Here is a 19,229-nt window from a genome sequence, read left to right as displayed (position 1 = left end):
GGTATATATATATATATATATATATATATATATATTGGTCATGTCATTCCAAATGTTATTTTTTTCATTCTATTGTGGATGATTCGGTACGTATTTCCAGACCCCGCCGACTCGAATCAAAATGTGGACTTTCGAGTGAAGTAGCCAATAAATAGCATTTGTACAAACTATACCATACAATGTTTGGTATATCTGACATACGGGACAGAATCCGTCCTTTGGATTGGCAGAAAATCGCCCGAACAACGTGATTTCATTGGCCGAGGCGGTTGTTTCATTCCTTCTCTTTAAATTTTGCTACGGCGGCTCCAATTGATTGAATCGATTGGACAAATATATATATATTTAAATATATCTCACGTAGTATAAATATCTTTCGACTTGGATCTATATCTATATTCTGTTTCTAACCCTTTTGAGAGAGTAGGAGCGATCGGGATTCAATCGACAAAGCACGCGTGGGTGTTGGTGGGGGTGGTCGGGTACTTGTTTGATCTGTACGTGCAGTCTGTGATGGGCGACGAAGCGTACGGATACCGCATTCAGCTGGCCCTGGACGCGCTCGTGATGATGGAGCTGTTGGCCGAGGGCGGCCCGCCCAGTTTGATGTACGAAGACGTGGACGTGTACGGCGAGTACGACCCGTCGTACATGGCGTTCCTCGAAGCCAAAGCGCCGCTGATTCTGCGCATGATCGAGCGCAAGGTCGAGCGCAAGCACATGCAGTTTGCCCTGCAGCGTATCGTCAGCGGCACGTCCTCAAACACCAAGCAGACGTCCCCCCCCACGACCACCCCCGACAAGGACGACGACAAGGAAGATGAAGATGATGCCATGTTAGATGGAGACAAAGATTCGACACCCGCCGTGAGCGGCCAGACGCAGCCGCTGAGCACGTGGTACCTGCTCAGCACGGTCAAGGAGGTCGCAGGTGCGTGCGTATTCATTATTCCAGGCACCTTGGGGCTATCGAGTTAATGTATATATATATATATATATATTTACGGACTTGAGAGTATTTAAATCGATCGACCGATTGATTGTTTTTCCTGCTGTTCTGTCAGGAAGACTACATTTCGTACTTTTGATTGGTTGGCTGGAATGCATGTCTACAACCTGATTGGCTAAATTAGTAAACAAAATTGTTTTGTATTGTCGATTTGATATAAATTTGGGAAGGGGGTGCAATCGAATCGCGCCGACCAAACCGATCCACGACCGAGCTGATTGGTTGAATTTCATTGAGAAGGTGGTTTTGATTGGCTAATAATTTTGAGCTCATCTGAGGTAGCCAATCAAATCGATTTAAATTCCAACAAGAAACCACGCCACAACACGAAATTTCACTCGAAAGCACAATATTCCTTTTTATATTATATTCCGTTGTGTCTTTTCTTGATTGTGAATCACACATCGATATATATATATATATATATAGTAATGGATGGGACTGGTGGTAGGGGCGCCGGGTCGAGATTTATGCCGGTCGTTCTTGCAGACGTGGATCGTGCGGGGGGGGCTGCCATTCATTTCCGTCGGCTTTTGGTACAACCGCAAGCAAACCCAGGCAGAATTGGTCTTGGAACAATCGGTACGACAACGTCCTATATAACCCTCCCGACAATGAATATATATATATATATATATATATTGTCCTGAAGATGATGAGTTTTACATATAGCCGTTTTACCAATATTTGGCTGACTTTTGAGCAAATTCTTTGCCAAATCGATCGATCGATTGTTTTGTATTGACTTTTGTATGTCAAAATAAATGGTCCAATAATGCCACACTAATTTCAGTCACACACACTATTTCGATGTTGATTTCGTCGAAGAGGGGGTCATTTGATTGGCTACTGGATTCGTGTTGTCGGTTTTGATTGGTCGGTCGATTGTGTGCCGATTTGGTGATTTGCTTATTCGATTGAGAGCACACGCTCCCAAACCATTATTTCGATTCGACTTGACAATATATATATATATATATATATATATCAAGCAATGCTCATATCTTGTGTATCGGCGTCGATAGTTGCTCGCTGGGTGTGAAAAGTTTGAGGGCGGGATCAAAATCACGATTGTCGAAGACTCTGGCGAGTACTCGGACCTCCGCCGCGTTGAAAACATGCGGCACAAGTGGGAGTTTGCATGCCACAACAAGGTCCGAAAGAAGCGGCGAACGCGCCAGAAGCTCGACCAGTCGGACGACGACTACTCGCAGCAGATCACGGGTACCTTGGTCGTCGTCTACATCGTCGTCTCACTCGGTCCATAGCCGCGGGCATGGGGCTCAACGACACGCCCGTGTACTGGGTCAAAATCGATCCGGACGCTGGCTGGCTCAGCCACATTGTCATGTACCAGCCTGATTTCAACTGGATGGAACAGCTCAATAGCGACTCGAGTGTGCGCGCCCGTGTCCACGCCGCCCGGGCGCTGGCGTTGTACCCGCTGCCCCATGAAAAGGCACACGTGATGGCGTGTCGGGTGCTCACAGAAGCCATGTCTGGCCTCACCACGCACTGCAACCGCATTCGCGCGGAAGCTGCCATCTCGCTCGGTAAGATGATCATCGTAGTAGTACTAGTACTAGTAGGGGGCTTTGGGCCAGTCAGTCATGTGTGGAAGTGTCTCTATCGTTCAGTGTATTCCTGTATAGTATAGATGAAGCATGCAGCGTTTTGATGGCATTACCTGAACAAGGCGTACGATTTATTATATGGAGACCAGGATATAGTATATATATATCAAGCAATGCTCATATCTTGTGTATCGGCGTCGATAGTTGCTCGCTGGGTGTGAAAAGTTTGAGGGCGGGATCAAAATCACGATTGTCGAAGACTCTGGCGAGTACTCGGACCTCCGCCGCGTTGAAAACATGCGGCACAAGTGGGAGTTTGCATGCCACAACAAGGTCCGAAAGAAGCGGCGAACGCGCCAGAAGCTCGACCAGTCGGACGACGACTACTCGCAGCAGATCACGGGTACCTTGGTCGTCGTCTACATCGTCGTCTCACTCGGTCCATAGCCGCGGGCATGGGGCTCAACGACACGCCCGTGTACTGGGTCAAAATCGATCCGGACGCTGGCTGGCTCAGCCACATTGTCATGTACCAGCCTGATTTCAACTGGATGGAACAGCTCAATAGCGACTCGAGTGTGCGCGCCCGTGTCCACGCCGCCCGGGCGCTGGCGTTGTACCCGCTGCCCCATGAAAAGGCACACGTGATGGCGTGTCGGGTGCTCACAGAAGCCATGTCTGGCCTCACCACGCACTGCAACCGCATTCGCGCGGAAGCTGCCATCTCGCTCGGTAAGATGATCATCGTAGTAGTACTAGTACTAGTAGGGGGCTTTGGGCCAGTCAGTCATGTGTGGAAGTGTCTCTATCGTTCAGTGTATTCCTGTATAGTATGGATGAAGCATGCAGCGTTTTGATGACATTACCTGAACAAGGCGTACGATTTATTATATGGAGACCAGGATATAGGCTTGGTTTAGTAAATACAAGTGGTTGATTGGCAAACTCGATGATTGGGTGGTTGTGACACTGTTCTGGGGTTAACGTGTGTGGAATATGAATCGACCAATCCAAACCCACGACAATACTCAAGTGACCAATCACAATGCTCTCTCTTGAACAACTCTCGTTCCACAGTAGTATATTCAAGTAGTACTCTAGTGTCGGGATTTTCTATTTGAATGTGTGACACGGGTTGTGTGTTTCCATACAAATCGCTGTCCAACCAACCTCGATCGATGGATTTCTTTGTATCACACTAATATATTTATATATATATATCACAACTATATTTATGTATACACACAACTATATTTATATATCACTAATATATATATATCACAACTATATTTATATATATACACACAACTATATTTATTTATATATATACACACAACTATGTATATATATATCACAACTATATTGTATAAAAATATATATACACAAATATACATATACACAATATACATATCCAACCGGCTACCACAGGTATTTGGCAATCGCTGCACGCGCCGCACACGAACGTCAACATGGCGCTGCCCGAGTGGAAAGGCATGCAAAACTTGGTGCGCATTTTCAAAGAGCATTTCTTTGACCGGTCAGCTGACATGCCACTGCCAAACTACTTTTTGCCGTCAGGGGGCAAAGTCGTGCTCGAGGTACATACATACATATACTTGTACATTTGTTGGTCACAGCCGTCCATATCAGAGCGTGGGGGCCGTCTCGACCAACTCGACCACGCGTGAAATCCGCATCCAAGACTACGCCGAAGGCGAGTACGAGATCAAGAAGGCCATCCCGCGGGGCCTCGCCATGGTACGGTGTCGCACGGGGTTCTCGCCCCCCGAGATCGAAACGTTTCTGCTGCAGTTGCTCACCCAGAACGACAACTCGAAAAACTACGTCGACAGAGCCGACGAGTCGTGTGTGGCGGACGACTGCTTTTACCTGGGCAGTCTCATCCTGAGTCTGTCCGTGCTCAACCTCGAGGTCCGCGCGGCCGCCCCCACCGCCGCGGAAATCACCCGCCTCTTGCATTACGACGACGTCCACCCGAGCTACCGCCACACGATCACTGTGTGCTGCCTTGAAGTACAATTTGAAAATGATGCATCATCCGTCTACCTTGCTTTTTCAATATATTGTGGATTCAGTAGTCTAGACCCCGTTGACTCACGAATCGACGCTACGATTGGCTCATCCAATACTTTTGTGTGGATTTGATTGGCTGTTACAGAAAGACAAGTATTATATTCAACCAATCAGAGATTCCATTTGGATGAGTCAAATCACGTGAATTTTGCAAGTTTTTAGCGAAGTCACAATAGAGTTTGGTCCTTTTTTTTGCGTTAGACATTTTTTGATTGTCGTCGAAGTTTTGGTTGGCTATTGTAACTTGTATATTTCTATGTGGTAGGCGCTGTGCAATTTGCAGTTGGCTGGCCGATTCACCGACCTGGATGGGGTCTCGTACCACAAGTATGCGTCCCCAGCGTACCCGTCGGTGGTTCGCCAGGCGGCGATCGAGAGCATCCTGCGGCTCTACTTTGCCGAAGACCCCCGCGGCGACCCCACGGCACCGCGCCGTGATAAATCGCGCGTCTTCGGACCCGTCGCCGCCATTTCGTACGCGCTCAAGCTGATCGACGCAGACGACAGCCCTCGGTATAGTGATATATTTCGTATGCCAAACAAACTGGCCTGTTGGGATCATACCAAATTTGCAGTCCTGATTATAGTGTATGTTTACTGTAGTAAACATACACTATAATCAGGACTGCAAATGTACAAGGCATCATCCCACGATTAGGTGTTGTCATCACACACTATTTGGTGTTTGACATCTCACGAGTTGGTGTTTATATTACACTATTTAGTGTCTATATTACACTATTTGGTGATGATATCCCACGATTTGGTGTCTATATTACACTATTTGATGTATATATTACACTACCATGTGTGTTTACCTCGTCGTCATCTTTCTCGTGTCGGATACTTGAGTTTCGAACAAACACCCCCCACCCATATTCCAAGAGGATGGGCGTATATCGTGATATTGTTGATATATATATATAATATGGCTTTGCTGGTAGCATTCGTCGGTTTGGGGTCCAAGTGTGCTTGAATTGCGTCCGCGGGTTCCCCCCCAGTGTGGCGGCCCATGTGCTGTCGACACGGGACCACGCGTACACGCTGAGCATCATGCACCGGATTCAAATGGAAGTACCCGGCGCGTTCGTGCAAAAGTCGCCGACAAAGGACGTCGTGGCCAAGGCATTCTCGCCGCCATCGCTCGCGCCCCTGCGAGACGACAGCGGCGCGGCGCGGGACGTGGCCGAGCGCATGTGGGCGCTCATGAACACGGCGGCCGCGTTAGATCAGCCCCTGCGCGTATCCCTATGCATCTTGTACCGCAAGATATGGGGCGACACGACGCCCATCTGCGTGGCCCACACGGTGCAGGTAAACAACCACAGCGATTGATTGATATATCCGTACTAGTAGTACTAGTAGTATACATGACCTACTAACTACTACGTACTGGATATTAGGACAAGGCGGCCGACTGGGCTGGCGGGTACGAATCGTTTCGACGGCTGATTGACTTGAGCAAGACCAACATGACGGCCAAGAAGGCGGCGCCGTCGTCGGGGTACGTGCCCAAGGGGGCATCGAGTGACGACAAGAAGCGGCCGTCAATGTTTGGGTCTCCTCCGGTACGAATAATATATATTTATTCGTATTATTTACGAATATTGATTTGCTGGTGTGTTGTAGCTGTCGAGTGGACTGGACCACCTCAAAGGCAAGAAACTCAAGTTGAAATTTGGAGACAGTACCATTGCATCGCACAAACTCTAAGAAGACTGGCAACTAAATATATAGAAAAAATGGGTATAATAAACCCACACAAGTACTTTAGTGGCGGGGGTGTCGTGTATAGCTGCTACCTAGCTACTGTATACTGTAGCTATTTTAGCTACTGTATATATATAAGCTAGGTACTATTAATAGTTAGCTGAACCCGCGTAGCCGCCCCCACCGAACGAGCTGCCCTCGTGGGGCTACAGACAGGCTAACACGGCGGGTTTTGCCAAGGGATTGACCACGTTAGTGACCATCGTTTGTACAGGACTTGAACGATAATATATATATACCCAACCCCCCATTTGTGTACGGAATTGATGTATAAATTGTGAATTTACGAAGATATTTCTTGAAAATAAAAGTATTGTGAATTAATTCACTCTCAACTTGCAAAATTCGCGTGGTTTATCTCATCAACATCGAATCAATCACGGTGGAGTTCTGATTGGTTGAATATATCTGTCCTTCTTTCTGTAAGAGCCAATCAAATTCACTAAAAATTGGATTAGCCAATAGCGTCGATTCGTGATTCGATTCGACATCCACAATACTGTACTATTTTGTCACTTTTGAATCGAAATTGCGAAACTTAACTATTAAAATAGTTAAGTTTCGCATAAGTCTACTTTGGGGCAAGTGGTTTGTCCTGTGTGTAGTAGGTAAACTTACCAGTGCAGTAGTGTTATGCTTTGCAACACCAAAAACACTCTCGAGGGGTATGAATATGTCATCCCCCAAACAATAACACCACCACTATGTACGTACCGAGGACATGTATTATACACTATATATATATATATTTATATATATATCTACAATTAAAAAATACACACACTCGTTCACTGTCCCGTACTAGTACTACGTACGTACTACTTACAAGAGCGGGTGCATGCCGTGATAAATACCGTTGTGCTGGATAAACTCCATCACATTTCGGTGGTTTTGCTTGAACGCTTCTGCGACACCGTTGATCGTACACCCTTCGTTGCGGTGCACGTGGAGCCACTGGAACACTTCCAAGTTGCCCGCGCCGGCCGCCCAGTCCATGGCCTTGGTCGTGCATCCTTCTCGGCGATGGCGATGCAGCCACTCGATCACATGCAGATGTCCGTTTTGAGCGGCGAAGTCCATCGCTTTCGCCGTGCATCCTTCTTTCCTGTGCGACGACAACCACGAGACTACATGGAGGTGGCCGTTCTTGGCGGCATCGTCCATGGCTTTGGTCGTGCATCCTTCCCGCCGCTTGCTGTGGAGGTATTGCACCACGTTCAGATGACCGTTCGCGGCGGCCGAGTCCATGGCGTTGTGGGTGCATGGCTTCCGGTGTTCATGAAGCCATGCGACGACGTGCAGATGGCCGCTAAAGGCCGCGGAATTCATCGCTTCAGACGAACATCCTTCGCGCCGATTCGCATGCAACCACTGGATCACGTGGAGGTGCCCTCGAAGCGCCGCAAAGTCCATCGCACGCTTGGTACACCCTTCCGACCGGTTCGCGTGGAGGTACTTGACCACGTCGAGGTGGCCGGCGCCTGCAGCGTAGTCCATGGCGTCTACGGTGCACCCGGGTTTATTCTCTTCATGACACCACCGGACAATGTGGAGGTGTCCGTTGGCGCTAGCCTCGCTGAACATGTACGTGTTGTACTTGAGAAACGGCTCGCGTTGTTTGAGAATGTACAGGTGTCCTGCCCGCGCGGCAACGATCGCATTCACCCAGTCCTTCAACCTTGCACCAGGACAAAACGCGATGATGCTTTCGAAGAGGTTGACGTCGCACAGAACGGACGAGAACAGACACATGAACGACTGTCCGGCATCAGTCCGAGGTCGTTGGGCCGTCGGCGACGACGCCAGCATATTCTCCACGATCATACGAGGATGTGGGGACTCCATCTTATCCTCGTCCACCACCGTTCTTATCCGCAGCTTCTTCTCGAGCGGCATCTTGGAGGTTGCGATCATCATAATGCCGGCGGCAGTGGCGGGTCTGGCCAACACGGAAATTTGTCGAATCAGCATGCAACTTACTCCACACAGGTAACAATCGAAGTTTGTATTTTACTTCGATGGCTGCCAAAAAATATAAAACGTCTTTTCACCTAGGATAAAACGCGATTTCAACCTATAAAACACATTTGTTAGATCTGGATGTTACACAATTCATTGCCAGTAAAATAAGCAGTTTCCAGTAATAATCTACACTATTATATACTTTCGATAAAACACTGCATCGTGTACTTCAGCTGCGCCAAAGATTTAGTCAATTGTGTACATTTTGGATGCCTAAACCGCAGGATGAATTTCTACCACACAATCCCCCGGTCATGTTGCGTGCTTCCCGTGAGTTTGAAGTTGGGGTGTCATATGGTCGAGTAAAACGCAAATACCTGGTCGAAACCGACTACCTATTTATATAATTCCAATATACTGTACTGTACTACGTTCTTTGTGGTGGTACTGTACTACACCGGTAGTAGTATGAATACTTAGCAATAGTAACATGTTAAAGCACGACAAGTTACAAGAGAATGCTTTCGTAGTTGATTCTATCCCATTTGGTGCACATAATACTTCGAACTTCGAGTTTCGATTTTGGCTGAATTCCGAGATTTACAACAGTGACATTTCAAATGTGTTCATATATATATATTGCATCATGCCCAGCTACGGCATCACATGCAACAAGCAATTGGCGGTCCCGAGTGTCGTGTCCATGAAGGCATGGACACCCCATCGTGTACATCCTTCCGACCCACCGTACGCATTCACATGGAGGTTATTTCGGCAGCATTCTGCAAGCGCATGCATACTGAAGTCCTCCGGAGGTTCACGCTGAATATGTACGACTTGTCTTTGAGAAAAGGTTTTCGACGATGAACAAGGGAACTTCCAGAGCAACTGGTGATAGCGATCATCACGGTCTCATACATGTGTTGCCGGTAACAGAATGCAGTTCTGTTACCGGCTTGAATTGAACTTATTGTATCGGAAGGTGATGACAACACGGGTACATGTATTGTCTGGGACGATTGTACATCAGTCGAAGGCCGAAATGAATTGATTCATTACGCTTAGATAGTGTCGAGCTGTGGATGGGGTATGCCGCTTTGAATGGACGACGCTGATGATGGCGTCGCTGGTGAACTTTGGAAGTACCATCACGACGAATGTTTCGATGGGCGATACGCCTGTACTCGCTTCTGGTAGCCGCACCATACACTGCTTGTATACTCCATGTCTGCGTAGTACTTCTCGTTTTGCTAGTCGAACAGTGAACATGTACTGTCGACATGCAACAGCGTACCTCGAGCTGGGTGTTGATATCCTTGATCACATCGTTCAGGCGACCCACCGATCCGGTGATGCGTTGGAGGAGTGCTTTGTGCTTCTCTTCATAAGGATCTACGGCGCACGTCCTCACATCAGGTCATCACGTCGGGATGGCAACCATGCCCTCACTCTTCATCATTATGGGCGGTACTGTACTTCAGCCAAATGTTCAAAATGCCAAGAAAATCCGGAAAAGAACCGTATTTATCCGGTAGACTAAAAAATACGCGCGCCAAAAATCTTCTGATCGATTCAACACATGAAGTCAACATGGAAGAAGGGCATTCCACTTGATTCCCCCCATTCATGGCGATGGTGTAGGGGGTCGTCCGATCAGTCCGCTCGATGGACCCTACATGATGGTGTGCAGGTACATGTATAGGACGCAACCAGCCTGATCGTTTGACCGAGGTCACTTCGAGGTGTGATAGCACGTCCGACGTGCTATCGCACCTATCATCAAACGTCCATGCTCCTCAACTTCACCGTGATACAAACATGCGCATCATCTCCAGGGTTCCTGAGGCGTCGATGTTCGGTTTCGGGCGTTTTCAATAACCGTTTCGTCGTCGTTCGCAGTGCCATTTGGTTTCGTTTCGCGGGGGTGCGACTGCCAGGGTTGCCGGATCGGAGACATGAACAATGCCGACAACGACACCAATGCCGAGATTCAGCAATTACTTCGCGAGATGCACAACATGTCCTCCAAGAAGAACCCTGCAACGCATCACCCTACCGCGTTGACTTACCACGGCCCTCGCCCGGCCAAATCCTCACCCAAGACGGTACGATCATCGATCCGTTTGCGTCTCATCCTCCACGAGTAGAAGAAGAAGGCAAGCAGCACCGTCCACTCCCACGTACACGGCAAGCCCTTGGACCTCCCTCACAGCGGCGCTTCGTCGGCCGTCGTGGACCTTCCTCGAAACCACGTCTGTACATACATGTCCTTTCTCGACAATTCCATTGTGTGCCTTTGATTTACAACGTGGTGTCCATGAAACAGGGCAACTTGAGCTTTGTCCAGCAACTGCAAGTCAAGTACAACCAAGTCAAGCACGCATTGGCAATTCAACATGCCCAATGTGGGGATCTCCAAGCGATGGTCGCAGATCTCGCCGCGGCCAAGTCCCATCACGTACACACACATTATTCGCTGATGTAATAACGTAGCTAGCGTTCATGTATGCGATAGACCACCCAAGTGGCAACGCTGGAGGCGGCGCTAGCGTCGCGTGACCGGGAAATCCACACCCTTCGCGACCACGTGCACGATCTATACAGTGTGCAGCAATCGCTGCGGGCGGAATCGCTTCACAAGGACATTCAGTTGCAGCAGCTCCAGCAACAACAACGCGCGGCGTTCGTGGACGACTGTCATTCGTGCGTGTGTCACTCGAACGCCCCGTCCATCGCGTGGTCCAACCACCCCGTCGACGCGGCGGCGGTGGTCGTCCCAACCACGTCATGTTCGTCGTCGTCGATGCCCGTGGATTCGTCGCCTGTTGTGCACACATTGCGCGTGGAATTGCAAGGTTTGGAATCGCAAGTCGCGTGTCAATCTGCGGAATTGGCGCGCGTTCAAAAAGCACTGGGAGAAGCCATCGACCAAAGCCAAGTGGTCGAAGACGCGATGCGGCAGTGGGCGGCCGCGCTCGCCTTGCCAACCAACAATCAATCGATGGAAGGCGGTAACAACGACGAGACGATGCACGGACTGGCGCTGGTCAACCTTCTCAACGACGCCATAACAGTACACGTTCAACGGCCACCACCACTCGAGCCATATAGTGCGCTTCAGAGTCGTGCGGTGCATCCGTTGACGACAAACGAGCCCGACGATCGAGCTTTGAATGATGTGACAGGGGGTGGCCAAGAAGGGCAGATGCCGCAATGGTTGGCGGATGCGTTGGCGACCGTGGAAGACAGCATGGACGAAGCGTCGCATGCGCTGGACATGGAAGTGCTCCAGATGGAACTGGCATCGCTCCGACGATCGCTGCAGCAAAAAGACGACGAACTGGATGCGTTCGAGCTCATGGTCGACTCAATGCAAGGTCAAGTAAGCGCCTTGGCAACCCATCGCGACTTGGTAGAAGAGCGCGGCGGGGTGCAGTCCAATGCAGTGATGGACATGCTACTTCAAGTGATTTACAACAACCAGGACGAACCAGAAGAAGGGGAACACCAGCGCGATGTCGAAGTCGGCAATCCTGACTCGTGTGACGAAGAGACTCTTACAACCAAAGAGGAACAAATCCAACGGAATGAGACATGGGATCATGTGGAAGTCTACGGAACCGTGCCCCTGGACACGCAAGATATGACTTTGACTTTACAGCTTGGTATTGCACGTTCTGACGAATATACTCCTCGAGATGACGACGTCGACGGAAACCGGGAGCAACGAGTAGTGCACTCGTTGCTGCAGAACGCCATACATGTGTTGTGCAGTAGTACCACGTCATCGTCCATAAGTAACGACCAAACTGCAAATGTACCGCTGGAAGCAACAGCGACGCACCTCCTGGAGCAAGTGACAGCGCACCAACGGCAGTTTGAGTTGCTGCAAGAGGAAGTGACCGCGACGAAGTTGGCGCTGGACTCCAAATCCACACGCCTAACACAACTCGTCGACGAACACGCGTCGCTCAGTGTGCGGTCAGAGGCACTTGAAGGCGAACTGGTGCAGCGAATGACAGACATCGGCGTGCTGGAGCATCGATTGCTCGACAAACAAGTCACCACCACGTCATTAACGCGCGAGCTGTCGGCGGCTACCAACGCGCTTGAAACGCTTGGCCACGACTCGGCCACCCTCCAAGCAGAGTTGCTCCACCAATCCCGCGAATTGGCCGACGTCCGCCAGCGATTCCAATACGTGTGCTCCCACCTCCAAGCTGACATGGCTGCCTTTTGTGCCAAGTCCAGTGTTTGTCACCTCTTGGCCAACGACCTAGTGCTTGGCACTGTTTCTAGCGAGAAGGACTCGTCCATGTCGTCGGATATCTTCTTGCGAAATCCCGACTGTCTAGTTGAACATACGACAGACGAGTGTGGATCGGCACTGCTTGGTGCGTTTGCTGCGTTCAAAGAACGCGTTGCTGGCCAACTCTACAGCCTCGAGCACGACGTAGAGACGTTCAAGGGCCGCCTATCGCATGCCAAAGCCACTACCGCGGAAACTGTCCGATATTACGAAGACCAGCGAGCCGTTATCCAAGCACAGGAGGCCGCCCAAGCGCTGGTTCATAAGGACAAGGACGCCATGCTGAGCGACCGGGATGACTTGATTGCCCAGCTGCGCATGGACCTAGAGACTAAAGTCGACGCGAGTCGGAGCCTTACGGCATTGGTCGAACGTGAATTAGCCGCTTGCAAACACGAGAACCACACGTTAACCACAAGTGTCCGTGAAATCACCAGCGAGATCGTCGTCCTGCAGGGCAAGTTGGCCGCCCAGTCGACATGTACAGCCCGTCAGCAAACCGCACGAGAACTCCAATTGCAGTTGGCTCAAGGCACGACCCAAAGCCAGAGACTGCTCCAAGTGGGCAGAACTACTCACCAACCTTTACTAGCCACAGCGTTGCGGTACTGTGGAGAATCCACTGACGAGTTGATGGTGGCTCACACGCTGGACCGAGTGGTGCTCATGTGCGAATGGCACGGCATGTTCTCGGCCCTCCAACAAGAGCTGGCGTCGACGAAAGCGCAATGTCACACATTGACGTCCAACCTAGCACGGGATCGCAACGAACTCGACCAGTGTCGCCAGCAGCTGGTGCAAACTCGCGAGGAGTTGACCGTCGCCCACGAAATGCAAGCCACACACCAAGACGTGATGAATATGACCACTGAGATGCTGAAAATGAACGAGGACGCGCTGGAGCAGTCGGTCGCGTGGGTCAAACTTGAAGCCGCCGAGTCCGAGAAAAGCATCTGCGCGCTCATACTGGACAAGTTGGTGCTGCAAGTGCAGTCTATTCACGATCATGAACAACACGACCTTGAGCTTAGTATGGCAGTGGACGAATGGAAGCAAGCATACCACGATATAGAGAACCACGGCCACGATGACCACCGCCAATGGAATCACATGGACACGATCCAGTCAAGAAGCAGCGATCGTCGCAGTGCACTCTCGGAAGCTGTAAACATCAACGCCGTAGTTGAATCGGCTGGTTTTCACCAAGTGCTGCTTGGCCTCAAGCGTTGTGTGGTCCAGGAGTATGCCCGTCAAAAAGCTGTGTGGATGGACTCGTGTCGGTATCTCCATGACAAAGTCGACGCTGCGACGAGAGTGTCGGAGCAACTTCGAGAGCAATGCACGTCCTACGAGACCCAATTGACCAGTGAACGAGAACAACACCAGTATCTAGCGCGGGGTTGGGAGGACCAACACGGCCAGGTCGAACGGGAGGTTCGCCACTTGGAGAGCCAGTTGCTTGACCAAGCAACGGTACACCAACACATGGTTCGCACGTTGGAATGTCAACAAGAGCACCTCAAGGCGGAATGCCACACGTACGAAAGTCAAGTGCTTGAGCTACAGACCCGACTAAGTCAGCTTGAGGTGGAATACACCAAGAAGAATCAAGCACAACTCCGTCAAGAAACGGAGCAGCATGACGCCGTTGTGCGGGCCTTGGAGTGCCAACTTGATCATGTGAACCTGGCATGCCAAACCTTGAACAGCAAACTGCTTCAGCAACATGAACAGCATCAGTTATTAGTGCTCGACATGGAACACCGGCAAGAGCAGCTCCAAGCGGAATGCAGCGGCTGGAAAACCCGCTTGGTTGACCTGTCCGACCAGCACCAACACATTGTGAACGACTTGGAACGTCGACAAGCCCAACTACTCCAAGTGGAATGCTCGAATTGGGAAGCCAAGGTGGCGGAAAAGTCAGAACAGCACCTGGCGCAAGTAGAGGCGTTGGAATGCCAGCTCGAACAACTCCAAGATGAACGCCGGCTGACGGAATCTCACGTAGGTGCCCAAATAGATCAGCACCGCCGTCTAGTTTGTGACTTGCAATGTCGGCAAGACCAGATTCACCAACTGGAGATGGAAATGGCGACCAAGCAGCACGAAGTTGGTGCGTTGCTCAGCGCGTTGGCGGCTTCCGACAGTGCTAAAACACTTCTTCAGGAACGCTGCGACGCTGCCAACGCGCAGAGCTTACTCGAAGTCGCCGCGTGTCGGTCGGAATGCCAGCACCTCAAGACATTGCTCGATCAAAACCGAATCGAGTATGACACATTCAAAGCTGACCGATTGGCCAACGAAGCTACGTTGGTCGCGTCGCTGCAAACAGAGTTCAAGACCCTGGAATCGACCTACGAAGCTCAAGTCGAGCATTGGAAGACCCGAGTTCAATCCAAAGATCGCACAGTCAGTCGACTGCAGCATGCGTTGTGGGCCATGCAATTGGAATCGGAGCTGTCGCTCTTCCAGTCGAAATCATCACCATCCCCAACAACAACATCTGTGGAGGATTCACCATCCCCAACACTGCTAGTCCAAGGCACACCCTATCATGATGACGAGCTAATTGCTGTCCCACAGATTGCCGACTCGTTCCTTAAGCTTGGGGATGACAAAACTTGCCAAGGGGGTGTTTTTCCCCAGCTCGAACCTACGAAACGAAGGAGAAATAACCACAGAGACAGTCTATGGGCGATCCATCAATGGCGATCTGCTGCACTTGAAATGGAAGTGCAGCAGGAGCAGTATGAAATGACACTGGCGACGTCATTCCAAGCCAATGAAACCAAGTCCAACCAGTGGCAACGGACGGTGGAGCACAACCAGGCGCAGTATGAGCTAGCAACGGAGCAACTCAAGCAGCAACTCGACCTCGCCCAAACGATCGCCAGTCAAAAAGGCAAGGACAGTGCAAAGTGGGTGCATGCTTTGCGAAGTGTGCAATTGGAAATGGATGGAGCGTTGGATCGATATCAACAAGTCGCCCATCAAGTTAAGACGCTGACAAGTCTCAACGACATGCACTTGCGTACTATAGACGACTTGGCAGCCAAGAACAAGCTCCTCGAGGGTAAAAGCTCGGCTTTGGCCAATCAACTCGCCGAGTTGTCCACGTTGCTCACGAACGAGAGAGCTACCGTGGGCTCTTTGCGACAACGTGAAGCGGACTCTACAGCGCAACTGGAAAACCAACTTCAACACCGTCTCAGCCAATGCGAATCCCAGCGAGGGGAACTCGACAGGCTGCACACAGCGTTGATCGTTGAGTCCAAGGCAAGCCAAGAACGCAAACAAGTCGAGGGCAAATGTGCTCCATTGAAGTCTACCAACGGCACTTTACAAGTGGAGCGAACCGCGTCGCAGTGTCGCATACAGCACAAGCGCGAGCTGAAGTGGAGGCATTACGTGCAGAGCATGCAACTAGAGCTCGACGGCTGCTTCCCCACTGCCCCTTCTTCAGCCATATTGCACGATGCACATACATTACTCGATCCAAGAACGTCCACTCCACACTCGGTCGTTACACGAGCTAAAGCGGAAATGTCCCAGAGTCGGCTAAATATAGCCGATTCAGCACGTGGTTTATCACGGCCGTCGCAGTCGACGATGATGATGCCGCATGATCTCGAATGGACGTGGCAAGTCCACGAGCAAGTTCTAGACGAACGGACAAAACAAGTGCACTCGTTGCAAGCCCAGCTGGCTATGGCCACGTCATCTCCCCCCATGTCCCCCACTTCGACGACCGACCCAAGACTGACGTCACTCAAGCGCCGATTAGACGCTGCGACCGCGGAAAACCACGCGCTGTGTACCCGACTAACCGACCTAACCCTGGACAACCATCGACTCACAGTGGACTTACTGGATATGCGAGCCTCCGTCGCCGCTGCAGAATCAGTAGAAATACCCCCAACACCAACTGAATCGCCACAACGGACGGATCATCCCACGACCCAAACGATCCCTGAGCTACTACAATGCCACTTCGACACAGCTACAGCTGAAAACGATGCACTGCGGGCCCAGTTGAGGGATCTGACCCTCGAGAATCACCGTGTCACTGTGAAATTGAGTGAAAATGACAAGAAGACCCTCTCCGTGGCACAAGCAACTCGACATGTGGCCCCAACGACTCAAACACCGGAATCAGCGTCAGGAAGACGACAAGATTCGGGCACGCAAACCGCAGAATCAGGTTTGCAAGTAGTCGTGGAATCAGGCTCTGAAACGGCAGAAGAGCCCGATGGCGTAGACGCTGCTACTGATGAGCACCACGCGCTGTGTTGGCTGTCGACTGCACAACTCTCGCTGGACCATCATTCATGCCTTATGCAAGACTTGCGGGGTGGTTCCAACACACAACCAACGGAATCAGGAGGCAATACTGTCGTGGAATCAGAATCAGAATCAGCAACACCTGAGTCTACAGATCGAGAGTTTGCCAGTAGCAACGATGTGCACGCCATGTACCTGTCCATCCCTGAAGCGATAGACGTTCCGTTGATCACGTGGAAAGCGTTGGCCAATCACATCGAAGAGTTGCTAAGTCACACAGCCACAGTTGTAGCCGCAATCAAGCAACGACCCCAGCAACGCCGCTGTCTTGTGGGCCGACTCAAGCGACGCCTTGTCATGACCTTACACACCCACGACCAGCACGACCCTACCGCATCCCATCCTGTTGTGGACGTCGTCCATGGACTCACGAGTCTAGGGCGGTTGCTAGCAACGTTGCTGGATCCGTGCACCACCACCCGAGCAACGTCGTTCTACACGTCCGTGTCCATTCGATCCAGGCGTGACACGCCCTTCCTCACGTCCTTGTCCACGGCGGCAGCTCCACGGCGACCGGTGCATCGACCTCTGCTCCATCCTTCGTCAAGTAGTATCGATGCCGCCACCACGTCGTTCAACGGTGGCGGCATCGTGCTGTTGGATGTGGGAGCCACCCAAGTCCGCGCCAGCCTCCTCCCGCTGCTGTATGGCACTACGACCATGTCTTCCCCTCCATCCATCCTTCGCTTTGAGGTATTCATATACTTACAGTAGTATATATATACCCTCAAGTAGTACTGATTTGACATGTCACGCTCCATCTTCTTGTAGAACTCTACGCTTGATGACAAGAACGACGTTGCTGGGAAAGTTGCTAAGGCGCTTGAATGGCTCGGGCTGTCGGCCGCGCACCTTCCCTTTGTCAAGGTGTCGTCACCAATGTCGTCACCACGTTGATATATATGGGCACTGTATAGGTCGTGCTACTGCACAAGCCTCGGTTAGAGCCAAGTCGAAAGGAACATCTGACGACATTGCTCCTCCAAGGGTTCCAACTCCAGGGTGTAAACTTGACCACCCACACCCAAGTAGCTCTTACGGGTCACACTGGCTTGGTCGTTGACATCGGACACACTTCGACGTACCTTGTGCCAGTGTTTGAGGATATGGTGGTACGAATCGGGCGATCGATGGCTCCATGATGATCAAGTGACATGACGCTAACAAGGACATGGTCCATCTGGTGGATGATGTAGCTCGAACATGCCGTGGTGACGCTAGATGGCGGCGGAAGCGCCGTGGCCAGCCATATCCTAGCTCACATTCGCCACACAAATCCAATGAAATGCTTCCAAGCAGTGTCTGGGACCGCCCACTTGGCCGAGATTGAACGCAGCTTGATGGTACGTAGTTACTGCCCCAGTAACGTTAAGGCACGCGCATAATCATGTCCATCTGGCAGGAAGGGCGACGGGAGGACGACTGGCCTGCGTCCATCAGCGATGTGTTCTTTCAAGGTTCTGTAGACTTGGCGATGGCTGTGCGCGCATGTGTCAAGCACTGCGACCCGTTCCTGCATCCCGCGCTCTTTGGGAACATCGTGCTCACAGGTGGTGCCGCCGCCCTTCCTGGACTCGCGGACCGCTTGAAGATGGAACTTTTAGCCAACTCGACAGCAGCACAAGAGGTGCATGTCCAGGTGGTGACCAACGTGTTTGACGGCGCCGCCTCACATGCGAAGAACCTGTCGCCATACAAATGGGTCCTCCAAGAAGACTTCCGCCTCCATGGTGCACGCATCGTACATGCCAAATGCTTCTAATAATGCTCATGCAGCATTTCCACTTCCTCCATCTCTGCTTGCCATGTTCCTCCTTCCAGGTATCCTTCGCAGATATCTGGTCGGCCAATCCACATCTTTCGTGCCGCTGTTTTGACGGTTGGCGCCATCGACTGAGTACGTTATTTCCAAATTTCAACGCAATAATACACTTGCATTTTGTATTGTATTCAATACAATACAAACTGCAAGATATAATATAGTCATCGTAACTGGCCATTTCCCAAAGATCGGGGTGCGTTAGGTTTCTGGAGATCCTTTTAAAAATGACAACCATGTGTCGATTCTCTACTTTAAAGCGAAGCTTTTAACCTATGTGTTTGTATGCTGCATTCGATTTGACATTTATATTATTGGACTGTTTTTTTTAAATTGCGCCATGAGAATCGA

The 19,229-nt window shown here is 50.7% G+C and overlaps 3 protein-coding genes across 9 annotated transcripts in view; 2 read left to right on the top strand and 1 right to left on the bottom strand.

The window, feature by feature from the left end:
- The window catches only part of H257_11017 (hypothetical protein), an 8,102-nt gene extending 1,649 nt beyond the window's left edge, over positions 1 to 6,453 (top strand). Inside the window, exons 3-12 of one of the 5 annotated variants that reach the window (XM_009837808.1) lie at positions 428 to 931; positions 1,461 to 1,591; positions 2,788 to 2,986; positions 3,031 to 3,315; positions 4,012 to 4,181; positions 4,234 to 4,617; positions 4,943 to 5,190; positions 5,622 to 5,991; positions 6,081 to 6,245; positions 6,307 to 6,453. In XM_009837808.1, coding sequence (XP_009836110.1) covers positions 428 to 931; positions 1,461 to 1,591; positions 2,788 to 2,986; positions 3,031 to 3,315; positions 4,012 to 4,181; positions 4,234 to 4,617; positions 4,943 to 5,190; positions 5,622 to 5,991; positions 6,081 to 6,245; positions 6,307 to 6,390 — 2,540 coding nt within the window. In that variant the 3' untranslated portion in view covers positions 6,391 to 6,453. Of the gene's footprint in view, positions 1 to 427; positions 932 to 1,460; positions 1,592 to 2,034; positions 2,234 to 2,277; positions 2,563 to 2,787; positions 2,987 to 3,030; positions 3,316 to 4,011; positions 4,182 to 4,233; positions 5,426 to 5,621; positions 5,992 to 6,080; positions 6,246 to 6,306 lie in introns of those variants that run through there. The other 4 variants (XM_009837809.1, XM_009837810.1, XM_009837811.1 and 1 more) reach the window with 4 other exon arrangements.
- A 707-nt stretch (positions 6,454 to 7,160) lies between these two features.
- Positions 7,161 to 8,418, bottom strand: H257_11016 (hypothetical protein; the record flags this gene model as incomplete). The annotated part of the gene is made up of 1 exon (XM_009837807.1): positions 7,161 to 8,418. The coding sequence occupies one exon, from the start codon at positions 8,416 to 8,418 to the stop codon at positions 7,270 to 7,272; it is 1,149 nt and encodes a 382-aa protein (XP_009836109.1). The 3' UTR covers positions 7,161 to 7,269.
- Positions 8,419 to 10,322: 1,904 nt separating this feature from the next.
- H257_11015 (hypothetical protein) lies at positions 10,323 to 18,984 on the top strand. Of its 3 annotated transcripts, XM_009837805.1 has the most exons (9): positions 10,323 to 10,514; positions 10,557 to 10,661; positions 10,736 to 10,867; positions 10,925 to 16,919; positions 16,962 to 17,752; positions 17,831 to 17,926; positions 17,977 to 18,171; positions 18,256 to 18,402; positions 18,462 to 18,984. In XM_009837805.1, exons 1-9 carry the CDS (start codon positions 10,365 to 10,367, stop codon positions 18,819 to 18,821), a joined length of 7,971 nt encoding a protein of 2,656 aa, XP_009836107.1. In that variant the 5' UTR covers positions 10,323 to 10,364; the 3' UTR covers positions 18,822 to 18,984. The 3 variants fall into 3 exon arrangements, with proteins under 3 accessions (XP_009836107.1, XP_009836106.1, XP_009836108.1); XM_009837804.1 differs by having other exon boundaries at positions 10,925 to 17,752; XM_009837806.1 differs by having other exon boundaries at positions 10,925 to 17,752; positions 17,831 to 18,171.
- Positions 18,985 to 19,229: the final 245 nt, after the last annotated feature.

This window comes from Aphanomyces astaci (assembly GCF_000520075.1).
Source record: "Aphanomyces astaci strain APO3 unplaced genomic scaffold supercont1.31, whole genome shotgun sequence".
In the NCBI taxonomy this organism is placed as follows: domain Eukaryota; phylum Oomycota; class Saprolegniomycetes; order Saprolegniales; family Verrucalvaceae; genus Aphanomyces; species Aphanomyces astaci.
The sequence above is the reverse complement of the archived record's forward strand: the minus strand, read 5'-3'. Positions and strand labels throughout refer to the sequence as shown.